The sequence below is a fragment of the Danio aesculapii genome, chromosome 24, assembly GCF_903798145.1.
Source record: "Danio aesculapii chromosome 24, fDanAes4.1, whole genome shotgun sequence".
Taxonomy (NCBI): domain Eukaryota; kingdom Metazoa; phylum Chordata; class Actinopteri; order Cypriniformes; family Danionidae; genus Danio; species Danio aesculapii.
The window spans coordinates 17,609,113-17,623,720 of record NC_079458.1 but is presented as its reverse complement, the minus strand read 5'-3'; the positions used below and the strand labels follow the sequence as shown (position 1 = coordinate 17,623,720).

Genomic DNA, 14,608 nt, shown 5'->3' with positions numbered 1-14,608 from the left:
AATAAATAAAATAAGGTTGTTCCAGCTAGCGTCATTTACATAAAAAACTGAAAAATCTATCAATCAATCAATCAATCAATAATAATAAATAAATAAAACAAACTAAACAAAGACTTCAAAAAAAGTCAAAGCAAACAAACAAAAAAAATTACACATTTAATAAACAAACAAACACATTTTCTAACACACTATAATATTTTTAAATAATTAAAAAAATATATTGTAAAAATAATAATAATAATTATCATTATGATTATAACTACATTTTATTTTTTAAATGTAAGTCCTGGAACACTTTTATAGTTTATTCCAGCTAAGGTTATTATATTTAAATAAAAAAAACAGAAAATTAATTAAAGAAATAAATAATATTATTATTACTTAATTATTTTTTTTTAATTAAGTACTGGAACACGTTTATAAATTGTTCTGGCTAGGTTTATAATATTTAAATAAAAAACTGAAAATCAAATAAATAAATAAATAAATAAATAATATTATTATTACTACATTTTATTTAAAAAAAATAAGTACTGGAACTGGTTTATAGATTGTTCCAGCTAGGTTTATAATATTTAAATATAAAAAAAATCTGAAAATAAATAAATACTAAAACTAAACAAAAACTACCAGACTTTTACACATTTAATAAACAAACAAACACATTTTCAAAGACACTATGAAACAATTTATGTAAAAATAAAATGTAATAACAATAACAACAACAATTATTATTATTATGTACAAAATATGTCCCTTACCATGAGTACGCCGTAAGACCACCAGTCAGCACTGTATGTGTGTCCTCTTCGATTCACCACCTCTGGAGCCATGTACTCAACCGTTCCACAGAAAGAGTAAGCCTTATTCTCATGATCGATCGACTCTTTGCTAAGCCCAAAATCTTAGGACACACAAACACGCTTTCAGTACAGCAACATCAACGTTATTACTGTAAACTAAAATGAAACTAGAAATGAAATATTAAAATAAAACTTTGAAAAGGAAATAACAGCAAAAATAAAACAGGTGCCTAGGCATCTAAATAAAAAAAATAATACAAATTTGAAAAAGTAATATACATTCAAATAAAAATATTTCTATTAAATAAATATAAATATAAATAAACATATAAATGAAAATAAACAAAACATAAAATGAAAACTAAAATGTATAAATAATACAAATAAAAGGCAATTCAAAATACTGCGTAAAATTCAGTAAAATATAATTATGCTATATTAATCAAAATAGTTAAAAACAATGAATGAAAATGAAAACTTTAACTAAAAATATGAAAACGAATTCAAAATCGAAACAAATATACCAATAATATATATAAAAATAATAAAACAACACCTTAAACTCTTCTACTAATTCCACAAAGCAAAGTAAAATATAATTATGTGATATTATATATTTATAAAAATAGTTCAAAATAATTAGCCTCGCAAAATAACTAAAATAAAATAAATTTAAATGAATAAAACAAGTATATATGCAGTAGTAGAAATATTTAAAAAATAACAAACTGAATAATAATCCCAACATAAACTACATTTTAAAATGAAAACTTTAAATACAAACAAATACACCAATAATATGTAACAAAATACTAGAAAAACATCTTAAATACTCATAGTAATTCCACAAAATGAAAGTAAAATATAATTATGTTATTTTATACATTTATAAAAATAGTTACAAACAATAAGCCTTGTCGACTAACTACAATAAAGTAAGTTTAAATGATTAAAACATGTATATTATAGCAGGGATTCTCAACCGGTGGGCCGCGGCCTTAATCATTGTACTATAATTATTTGATTTCATTATAATGTTTTATATAAAAATTATTGGTGTAATGGCATTTCCCGGTTTCTGCTATTGATTACTTTGGACTCAGTGCAAAAAAAGCATCACTGAATAATACAGACTTAACCATGGCTGCACTAACAACCACTGCACGTCAACTAGGACCACATGCTCAGCTGTATACAAACCATCCTGCAAATGTAAAGGTAATTATAATTAGAGTTATAACTAGTTCGCGCGTGCCTCACGTCTGCGACTCGTATCAGAGTCACACATCTCCATTGATTCACAAACTATGCATGCTCTCTTTGTGTGAACTCTTTCAAATATCAGCATAGTTGTCCAAGTTGTCCAAAGGGGTGTGCAAGTGTTTTATAATGGACGCGCGCCCATACATGAGGATCTAGCGGTAGTGTTTTAATGAACAGCTGTTCATTACTGTCAGCGAACACCAATAATATCCTAGAAACCCAACCGCCTTCAGATCGATTAGGTGTTTTTACTGTGATTCACACTTTTTTTTTTAATACATACGATCAATAGATAAATAGTAATCAGTCTAAGATGGGTCCCACATGGGCAATCCCAGGTGAAAATCTCAGGTGGGTCCCACATGGGCAATCTCAGGTGAAAATCTCAGGTGGGTCCCATATGGGCAATCCCAGGTGAAAATCTCAGGTGGGTCCCACATGGGAAAACCCAGATGGGTCCTACATGGGCAATCCCAGTTTATTTATTTATTATAATTTTTTTTAAAATAAAATGCTGTAGGAAAATACGATAATAATACTTATGCTGATACTAATAAGCAAAATAAATGTTATTGTTAATAAAAGTAATAAAATAAAGGTTTAAAATAAACATTTCTCTAGACAGTCAGTTTAAGAAAAAATGTCAGACATGGGCCTTCAAAAATTTTCGAAGGACGTGGGCCCCGAAGTAAAAAAGTTTGAGAACCCCTGTATTATAGTTTATAGTAGAAATATAAAAAAAGCAAACTGAATAATAATCACAACATAAACTACATTTACATGAAAACTAACTTAAAATACAAGGAAATACAGCAACAATCTAAAAAAAATACTAAAACAACATCTTAATTACCCGTAATAATTGCGCAAAACCAAAGTGTGGTTTAGACATTATAGATAAAGCTCTAGAGAAGGAAGGTTAAATCATCTGTCTGCCTTCCCATGAGGCCGCAAGTCAAACAGTCTCAACACAAAGCCCTAAACGCTCAAGGTGGCTTCATGCTGATGCAGCCGTTCCCGCAATCTGAAATTACCTACCTGTCAGCTTTATGTGGCCGTCCTCGTCCAGGAGAATGCTGAAATGACACACATTCACAGCATTAAAAAGCCATTTAACACACTCGCACAAAGGGTCGCCTTACTTTTTATTGCCATTCGCTTTATATGTCACGACTACAAGACTACGGGCATTATTTTTATAGCCCTGCTCTCTTCAGACATAAATGTGATTTATGGATGACCTTATAGCCGGCAGTGAGGAAAAAAAAAAGGAAGAGAGAATGTGAGTGTGTTTGAGTGATAAACAGAGGGAAAAACTAAAGTAAGATGGAAAAGAAAAAATAGATGAGGGTCAAAGATGAAAAGCAGTTTTTCCAAGTATTAAAACAAGCTTTTAAGAATGTGCTATTATAAATATTTAATTTAATTTATTTATTTTTAACAATAATTTATACTGAAATATCAATAATGTCTGGCATACTTGGATTAAGAAAAAATATTTATTTTTATTTATTCATTTATGTAGAGCTCATTTTTTCCCACCAAAAAAATCTATACATTTTGTCAAAAATCTATGACAAAATTTTGTCATATATCTTTCTATCACTATATAAATGTATCTGTTATTTTGAATGATTTTTCACCTTACGTACGAGTGGGTGCAGCCATTTGAATCTTTTTGGCCCGAGACTTCCGGTCTCATTCACTTTCACTGATTTTTAGACATTAAAATCAGCTTGTTCTACTGCTTGATGTTGCAAAGTGATAATTTCTTATTATATTATTCTGCTTTGTCTGTATAGTCAAGAACACACTTGTTTGAAGAGCAAGTAGTTTTCTGCCCTTTCTTATTACTGGTCATTTCTCCCATACGCAGCTGAATCAAAAGTTATAAAACAATCGCAAAAATGAGCGCACTCGAAGAATAAGGTCAATAGGACATTCTATGTTCCCAAAAACAATAAGAAACTTGCATTTAATATGCTTTCTATAAAACTATTGTTGTAGAATTTATTTAATGCAAAAATGGTCAATGGTATGTCTAATGGTAGGGATGCTCCGATTGATCGGTGAGAGATCGGTATTGGCCGATAATCACATTTCATGACTCGATCGGTTCTCGCTAAAATGGCCGATCTCATGAGTCGATCACAAGAGTTTACAAGCAGCGGACCTATTAGAACTGAAATCCTTTTCCATATAAGAACTGAAAGTTCTGTTTTTAACAGTATTGCAAGTTCATTAAAACCTTGCTGGAAATATTAGAGAAATAAAAAACCCTAAAAATTATTTTTACTTTAATATTTAATAATAAAACTTATCATAATAAACTTATTGTAATAGACAGTTTGTAAATGAATAAAATTGTAAATAAAAGTAGTTTATAGGCCTATTTCCTGTTAGTTAAGAAGTAATGGATTCATAGGTGTGCATTTTAACTTCTTATGCATCAAATATGTGCTCTAAACTCAACATTGTGACATGTTGAATTCTTCTTCTGTCATTTGCAATGTTTCTAAATTGCTTTGTTAGGGATTTTTCTTACAGATTAAAAAAAATCTGTTTTATCTATTTTCTGTAAAGCTGCTTCTGGTCATTACATGTCCACACTAAATTGTTATAAGAGATATGTTTAAGAGATTATATGCAACATCTTTCATTTATATTCTTAGGTAAGGCACATATGTGAAATGTGCTTTATGCATTGTAAAGCTTGAAGCATCAGAATCTGTACTTGGTATTGGCTGATCAGCATGACAAGGAATTGTACTTGGTATCGGCTGCAAAAATCCTGATCGGAGCATCCTTATCTAATGGTATGGTTTTTCCATGTTTTTGAAACAATATTTTAAGCTAAATAAAGTTGCATTAATTTGAAAGTTGCAATTTTATTTTAGTGAGGCAAACTTTTTTAGCATCCTTATGCTGTAATCTTTAATGATCCTTTAGAAATCATTAGAACTTGCACAATTGGTGGCTGACTAAATACTTTTTTGCCCTATTGTATATGGGCTTATTTAGAGAACATTCAGTACTTCTCTGGTTTCAGATCCCTGTAGATGATTCCCAGTCCATGCAGATGATCCAGAGCCAAAGCCAGTTCAGCCAAATAAAACTTCACATCCTCCTCAGTGAACATCACCTGAGCAGAGGAAAAAAGTATAGAACATGCTTCGCATCTTAATCAGGCAGTGCACAATTGTAACAGTCCAACACAGTTCACTAATAACAATAAAAGCAATTTGTCAATTTTGTGTATCATTACTACCCTAAACCATTCATTAAGTACCTCTTTTGACAGTCGAGTAAAGAGATCGCCTCCTCTTAAGAAGTCCAGAATCAGATAAAGCTTTCCTTCAGTCTGGAATGCTGTGAGAGAAAAGCAAAAGCATTCACTGGTAAACACAACATTAAATCAGCAGCTGCTCTTCATTCTGCCTGGCTAATGATGACCAGCGCTCACCATAGTGTAGCTTAACAATAAAGGGATGATTAACCTCCACCAGGATGTCCCGCTCCATTTTAGTCCGGACCTGATCCCGTACTGAAAACACACGCATAAATAACAACACTTGAGTTTACTTCGATTAAGTTCACTAACAATGTTTTCTCTCCACTTTAATAGCCCCCCTCCTCCCTACGTCCAGGAATCTGGCAAAACACAATTACGCAGATGGCAATGGATGACTAATTAAATAAAAGAGGGGGAAAATGCAGCGGAAGAGACAAGAAAAGCTGAGAGCTGAAGGGAGAGGAGAATCACTCTACTCATGTGGATAAAGATGTTGATCATCAGGAGGGACATGGATTTAGAGTTTTAAGGCGAGACACTAAAGGTTTTTTTTTTTTTTTTTCTTTTCAAGTTTAATGTAAAAAAATGAATTTTTTTAGTGTTCCACTTGTCATATTTATCAATGTGTGTCTGTAAATTTGAAATATAATCCAGATGTTTAAAGGTTATTTTCTCAAAATGAAAATTTTCTCCTGAAATAAGTTATACAAATTCACTTTAGCAGCACTTGCATATAGCAGACCATGTTTTTAATTCATATCGGCGTTCTTACGTTTTTTACAAAGTGATATTTTTATGTATAGCATGCCTAATTATATACAACTTTTTTTTTAACCAAGAAAAAAAATATCTGGATTTTGATTAAAGGGGCCATACACTGCATTAGTTTAACAAGTTAAATTGTTCTCTGATATCTACATAGACTTTTGTTTCGAAACCTGGCACGTTTCCCCGTTAGCGTGATTCATTTGGCATATTTGAAACCAGCAATCACGCTCTGATCCACGCCAAAACAATCGGTCCGAGATCGCCTAAATGAGGTGGCCTCTGCTCAGTTGAAACGAACGCTAGAGCGAATTGATTGTAGTGAGAAAGCAATACGATCCAAAGAACTAATAAACCAGGCTGTATCACAATGTATTATAGATACGTAATAGCCACATATACGGCTATATGAAGAGAGAATTAGGAGTATGGCGGGATGTCATTCCTACTGGTAAATGTGCGTTTTATGTCAAATACAAAAGTGAAAGCATGTTAAACTTTTAACCAGAGCTGTTTATCTGTTAGGAAAATTGACTGAACTGCAGTCTTGGTTTATCTGTCATTTCTCTCCAGACCATTTTCAGGCATGTAAACAAAACAATGGTCCCAACATATTTCCTGCTATACATTTTTAATTTCTATAGCTTCTGAGAATCCAAAAATAGCCATATTGATAAATAATGTTATGATGTGCTGCATGGGAAACTGATGAGGAATGTTAATGGCAGACGGGAATTAGGAAAATACTTATAAATTATGCCACAAAATAAAGTTTTAAGAGTTTTTTTAAGCGAGAATATAATTATTTTAAAGTCAAATTGGCAGTTTATGTATAAGGATGGCACGTGCTTAAAAATGTTGGAAGCTCCACGGGGTCAGCATCAGCTCCACGAACGTGCCCTTGAACTGGCATTTCATAAGATACAGCTTTGTGAATATTTTATTTCATGTGTATACACTAGTATAGATTAATTAGCTTTAATAATCATAACGTTATTCTACTTAAAGCAGCGATCGCGGCCTTTTTGTTAGATCAATTCCATGAGATCAGTTTGCCTAGCCTAATACTTTGATTCGAAAGAGGCATAATAAGATGATTTATTTACTTTAGATGTTCAAAAATATTTGTTAAAGGGATTTTTATAAAAACAGCATGCTAAAACTAAAGTATGAAGGCTTAAAGTTGATAGGAAATAAATGATCTTTAACTTCATTAGCCAATGCGTAACATCCTAAAGCATATTTAACTGATATGGTACTTTAATAAGATTTGTATGTTGATTATGAAATGTAAATCGTGGAAATTCTGCTATAGGTAGCCCAACTTTCGCAGTATTAAAAATGTTAAAGGAAAGCCAGTGTACATACAGATTCTCCCTCATCCGACAACTAGTATAAAGTAGACAATAGAAACATGTGTGACTGGAAACACACTTCAGGTGTGACTGGGAATGTCTTATTTGACCATCTGTGATTGAATTGATGAAATCGCATCTTAATATTAGCATGTATAAACAGCACACACATGATCTCTCTCTCTCTTTCTCTCTCTCTCCCCGTCTGTCACAGCTGATTCAGTGGAGGGACTAGAAAGTCTAACATGTAAAAACTGACAAAAATTCGGACAAATATTGCGTTATTCTGCTTCGCGCCGTGTGGTCCTTCGCCTCTACGTCGTGCATTAAAATCCTTTAACGCAAAGCAAGCCGTTGATTATCCCTTACTTATTTAGTGTATGCTCAAAGATTTATTTTGATTTGGGGATTTTTTTTATCGTCTTACTGTTCGTTTTGTTAATAAACATTTTAAAGGTTTAAAATCTGTTTTTGCTTTAATATAAATTATTTCATGTTAGTACTCTTGTGCTTAATGCAATCTTTGTCTCATTGGACAGTGAATTTACTTAACTAATAACACAAAACAAAAGTAGCAAACACATTACTTTATATGGTTTCATTAATCTCTATCTACAGCGTGTATAGCTCTGGGCTCAGAAAGTTATCAAAATATAATTTTACCTTACATTTTTATTTAAGGATAATGAAGGTGTATGTTATAGAGGTGGCTATTAAATGCAGAGCTTCTCTATAAAAAAGGTGAAAAAACACCAGCAAGTACTGAAAAAGATCAAACCTCAGCCAGGTAAGGTAATGCAACGCAAAAGTAACTCAAAAGTAATACAACACATTACTTTGCATAAAAAGTAACACACTTAGTTACTTTTTTGGGGGAGTAACTCAATATTGTAATGCATTGCTTTCAAAAGTAACTTTCCCCAACACTGATACATAGTAAGTTAAAAATAAATGTAAAAATAACTATGGGGAAAATAGTTAATTGTTGTATCTATTGTTAGGAAACATGGCTTATCAAATGCAGTCAAAGGCTTGCATATTAATGAACTGTTTTGGGTAGTGATCTCCTGATGACGCGGCTGCTCGTTCCGGCCGGATGATGTAAAACCAGACCTATTTATAGAATTTTCATTACAACAAGGTTTTTTTGTTAATGAAATGTATGTAAATAACCACATATTTAACAACATAATTTCTTGTTTGCATATTCAGACTGCCTTTTAGAAAATGTCTCAAAGTTATTAATCATATGGTGATAACTATTAGTACATTTTTTTACTCTATATACCTGCAGTGTCTTGTTTAAACAGCTACAACTGAGAATTAACCAAGCTAAAACACTGGAATAAACAACTTAAACTGGTTATTATGGTAAAGGTGAATGCTTAGAAGGCCTTTTGTAGTCTGGAATGCAACATGTTAATAAGACTTTTGAAATGCCTTTAAAATCTTAAAGCCTAAAATTAACACTCATCAAGTGCCAGATGGGAGTAAAATCATTGCTGGCCAGTAGTATATGGAAGAGTTTTACTCTCCAGTTGCCTGGTAACTTGCTTCTATTAATTCTAGCAATAAAAATATGATTTGATTCAAACCACCCTGCAATTTTTTAATCAGAATGATGTTGTCAACAAGAGACAATCATTTCAAAATAGAGGTTTTCTATTGATGGTGATATTAACATCAATATTAATAGTTAATATTTAAAAATATGTAAGTATTTTAGTTTAATAGAGTAATAGTATTATAAATGGTATTTCTTTACAGGTTTGTTTTAATTTTTAATAAAAAATAAAAATAAAATAAAAATTTGATATATTTTACCAGTTTGATCTGTCTGTTTTGAATAAATTAATAAAACTTAACTGCTGGCAAAAATATTTATGGCGATTTTATTTTTCAGCGTGACAAATATTAGTTTTAGGCTTAAGCTGAATGAGAATGAACAAATTAATCTGTCAGTCTACTACTAAAATGTTACTAGAATTAGGCTTAAAATGATTTGTACATGCATAAAACAGCACTGGCTTCTGAAAACCCCAAATTGGTTGACTAAATACCTTTCAGGGTTGCTTTTTTCAGCACTTTCATTGCATACAGCTGTCCTGCATCCGGCCCTGTTGTTTTCTTCACCAAAAACACCTGCAACACACAAACAGAAATCAAGGCTTCATCAAAACAACACTAAAGACCACTTTAAACCAGGAGCTGTTTTACTCATCAGTTCTTCTTGAAAACACAATTAGTCCTGTGCTTTATGGTTATACTGTAACTATAGTGACCGTGTCCAGTTCCATGTGCAATTATACTGAGATTGTCCCAAAAATAAGATTTATTTTTTTATCTGTGATCGGCTCAGGCATTTATCTTTGCTGATTACCTCTCAAACCACAACATACACACAAACACAAACGCACTAAAAATATACTTGCATAAGTGGGTGGTTATGACCAAAATCTTATATCACTGTATGAGTAATTTTAAATCACAGAAACATGAACACAAATCATTTTTTGAGGGTTTTCCTTTGTCACAGTACCTATTTTACTAGATATTTTTTAACATACTAGTAGTCAGCCTTACGCATATATATGCGTGTGTGTGTGTGTATATATATATATATATATATATATATATATATATATATATATATATATATATATATATATATATATATATATATATATAGATATATATATATATATATATATATATATATATATATATATATATATATATATATATATATATATATATATATATATATATATATATATATATAGATAGATATATAGATATATATATATATTTTTTTTTATTTTTTTATTTATTTATATACAGAATTATTAGCCCCCCCCCCTTTGAATTTTTTTTTTCTTTTTTAAATATTTCCCCAATGATTTTTAACAGAGCAAGGAAATTTTCACAGTATGTCTGATAATATTTTTTCATCTGGAGAAAGTCTTATTTGGTTTATTTCGGCTAGAATAAAAGTACTTATACATTTTTTAAACACCATTTTGAGGACAAAATTATTAGCCCCTTTAAGCTAATTTTTTTCTCTCTGTAGTCTACAGGACAAACCATCGGTATACAATAACTTGTTTAATTACCCTAACCTGCCTAGTTAATCTAATTAACCTAGTGAAGCCTTTAAATGTCACTTTAAGCTGTATAGAAGTGTCTTGAAAAATATCTAGTCAAATATTACGTACTGTCATCTTGGCAAAGATAAAATAAATCAGTTATTAGAATTGAGTTATTAAAACTATTATGTTTCGAAATTTGTTGAAAAAAACTCTCAGTTAAACAGAAATTGGGGAAAAAATAAACAGGGGGTCTAATAATTCAGGGGGACTAATAATTCTGACTTCAACTGTATGTTATATGCAACAAATATATATATATATATATATATATATATATATATATATATATATATATATATATATATATATATATATATATATATATATTTAAGTTATTTTTATGTCAAAAACAGTTTAATACATTTATATGACAAACACAGCACTGATCTGTGCAGTCTTTACATACTGTATATACACACTTCACACACACTTCACATCATGAACACACTTCACATTCCAACCCTGATGTGATGTACCTTTCCAAAAGAGCCCTGTCCGAGCACTTTACGGAGCTCAAACTGCTGTGGGTCGGCCTTCTCTGAACCCTCTTTAACAAGATGTGTGATGTTGATCTCTTTAACAGACACTTCTTCCTGGAGAGAAAAGAAGAAGAAGAAAATAGAGTCAGTGACATCAGCGAACAACACAAAAAAACTGACGGCACAAATTTATAATAAATAAATAAACAAATTTATATTAATTAAATGAACATTCATATGTACAATAAAATACATTAGTATAATACAAAAAAATACATTTATTACAATACTTAATCATTGTTAGTCCTTGTGAACTTATGGTGTATTAAATAAAATGAATTAACACCACATTGGATAATAATGTATTAATAATGTATTGGTAAATGTTGAAATTTACATCTACTGTAACCAATACCAGCGTGGTTCATTCCTAATTTATAATAGTAAATACATGAACTAATGAAAGCTTATTAAAAAGTATGAACATTTAACCTTTATTTAACCAGGTAAATCATTACGAACAGATTCTTATTTTCAAAAACAGTCTAGAGGCAGAATTAACATCTCCTGAGAGATACAAACATACATTAAAATACAAATAAGACAACATGGAAAGAAAACGTGAAGAAGAAAGAACAATTGCGTGCTCAGAAGCATGTATTAAATACTCCGGTGATAGACCGCTAGAGAGAAAACACTACTGAAATTCACCAGAAACCAACAATACACGCAAATCACTGAATACACGAATGCAATACAGTCACAAACGCATCACTCTCACCCACGCCACGCACATCACAGCAATGCCCCGTCATGTCCAACATGTTTCCGGGCCCAACTGGAGGCTCGTCCCCATGCTCCATGCCTGCGGGAGGGAGGAGGGCTCGAACCCCTCGATGCCCCTGCCGCGGGTGCCTGTTGCTGGACTTCTGATGCACACCGAGAGAGTAGAAGACAGAACTCAGTAGAGGAGATGGTGTGACGGGCAGCTTCCCACACGGTTACCATGATGCCGCCCCCAATCCTCCTGCTCCATCATGTGGAGAAGGGTGACTAAAGACTCAACGTTCAAGCTCTTCTTTCCTCCCACTCTCTCTCTCTCTCTCCCTCTCCCTCTCTCTCCAGCCATTTCTCTTTGTCTCCCTCTCTGATCCATCAGCGTTCCATCTCCACACAGTGAGATGATGTCATGCTATGTTGGCGTAGCGGCCGAGTTGTCTCTCATCAAAGTTTATGGGCACAGAGGGTCCTTTATCCCTCAGTGTAATGAGACCCAAACAATGCTCCACTATGACAACGTACATTATGTTCGAATGAAATTACATTAACAAAACATAACTGGTCACGATTATATTTTGAGTGACTGACTGAAGAAAATTCAGCATAGGGTTGACACTATGGGTGCATCTCGATGAGCTCCCTGATTAGGGAGCTGGCTATTTTTAAGGGTTGTGTTATTAATTACTCACACGCACTTTTTAAATCTTCAGAACACAAGTTAAGATGTTAAAGTGAAATCTGAGAGATCTCTCATCCTCTGTAGACGGCAAGGTTCCAGACTCAGGTTGAAGTCCAGGAATGTACCAAAGAACAGACCACAGGCCTTCAGTGGTTCAAGCGCAATTTTATCAAGCTAAGAGAATATTTCTGTGCTCAGATAAATTAAATAAAAACTTTATTCAACAGTTTGTTCATCTCAGTGTCAGTATATTGGGTTATAGCCCTATGGTTGTCATGTTTCATCTGCTATCATCTGCCTCTCTGCTCTGCCTAGGAAACGTCTGATTGGACACTTCAGATTGGTTGCTTGCTCCTGATTGGCTTAGAGCAGGGGTTTTCAACCACTCGAGTAAATTACGATGATGATTTTTATGCGTTCACTAGAGTTAATCTGATTATTGTTAGTTCTACAGTTAACTCTCAGGCTAGGCATGGGCCGGTATAAGATTCTGACGGTATGATAACCTTGGATAAACATTTCACGATTTCACAGTATTATGTTGCTTTAAAATAAGTTATTTTTAAATGTCTGGGTAAAAAACTAAAACTTTTTTTTCCCTTTTTGAGAAACATTTAAAATATTTTGGAAGAGTAAACAAGTCAGGCTAAATGAATTATTGACTTCTGCTGTCTTAATTAGTTCGAAAACAGACTTTTTTACAATTTAAAACAGCATCTTTAGATATATTTCTGCTGAAGATACTGCTGTCCAAATACAAAGCAAAAAAAAAAAAAAAGCGTTAAAAAAAAGTTACACATACCTTAGAGACATTATTGCAGAAAATTTTGATGGTTTTAAAACCTTGACTTTTCCAAACCGCGGTACCTTGAAAATGGTTATCGTCCCATGCCTATATCAGGCACCTGTAGAGTTGAATAAAATAAAAATAAAATAGACCAGAATAAAATAGACCAGGTGCTTTTTAAAAATAATGACGTGATCTTGTGAATAAAAGTAAAACCGGTAAGCGTCTGACAAAAAAATGCCCTTCAGAATCAAATCAGCAGCATGCCCTTCTGGATCTTTCACTTACTTTGAAGACACTTCTGACTACGTTTACATGGACATCTGTAATCTAGTTATTTGCCTTAATAGACAATAAGATAATTAATTAAGGTGTTACGTGAAGTGCTTTTTGAATGTTGCGTCACCAGCCGTAATGCCAATAATATTTTCTTACTCCACATGTCTTAATTCCATTTCTGTTTGGTTTAATCATGACTTTAGTAGTATTAAGATAATCAAAAATCGCTGTTTACATGTTAGACTCTTACTCAGAGTATTGTCGTATTAAAATCAGAGTATTGGTGTCTATGTAAACGTACTCAATGTTCAACTCAACCACACTGTCAGGGCTCTGCGAACTTGGCTTTGCAAAGCAGCATTTTCTGTATGTACGTACATCAAACGCAAGTATGCTATGGCTCACACTTATTGACAGTGGATGATGATTTACGGTTAGTCGCGTCAGGAATCCAACCACGGATTAGGATGTTGTCCTCACAGAAACAGGCTCAGCCATCACACTGAATCAGGCAAGCAATATATTTATGTTTTAATGTAATTATTATATGCACTTTGCATGCGTCTTAAAAATGTGTTTCCCTGGATGTTTCCCAGAGATGGGTTGCAGCTGGAAGGGCATCTGCTGCGTGAAACATGTGCTAGATAAGTTAGCGGTTCATTCCGCTGTGGCGACCCCAGATTAATAAAGAGACTAAGCCGAAAAGAAAACGAATGAATGAATGAATGTTTACTGCTCCAAAATATTTTAAATCTTTCAAAAATTAAATATATTGTTTTCAAAGGGGAAAATTGTTTGTTTTTTACCCAGACATTTAAAAAGAATATATTTTATAGCAGCAATCACAATACCGTGATACTGTGAAACCGTGATATTTTTATCCAAGGTTATCATACCGTCAGAATCTTATACCGGCCCTTACCTATTACATACTACTCTAAATCTTATTCTAGTTTAACTGATTAAATGGTTAAAAA

The 14,608-nt window shown here is 32.5% G+C and overlaps 1 protein-coding gene across 3 annotated transcripts in view; it reads right to left on the bottom strand.

Annotated features, from left to right (window-relative positions):
- Window positions 1-14,608, bottom strand: part of rps6ka3b (ribosomal protein S6 kinase, polypeptide 3b) — a 98,366-nt gene that overhangs the window by 21,434 nt on the left and 62,324 nt on the right. For all 3 annotated transcript variants that reach the window (XM_056450802.1, XM_056450804.1, XM_056450803.1), the window contains 7 exons: window positions 11,104-11,220; window positions 9,539-9,620; window positions 5,530-5,610; window positions 5,356-5,435; window positions 5,102-5,208; window positions 3,105-3,142; window positions 762-904 (listed from right to left, as the gene is read on the bottom strand). In XM_056450802.1, coding sequence (XP_056306777.1) covers window positions 762-904; window positions 3,105-3,142; window positions 5,102-5,208; window positions 5,356-5,435; window positions 5,530-5,610; window positions 9,539-9,620; window positions 11,104-11,220 — 648 coding nt within the window. The remainder of the gene's footprint in view (window positions 1-761; window positions 905-3,104; window positions 3,143-5,101; window positions 5,209-5,355; window positions 5,436-5,529; window positions 5,611-9,538; window positions 9,621-11,103; window positions 11,221-14,608) is intronic.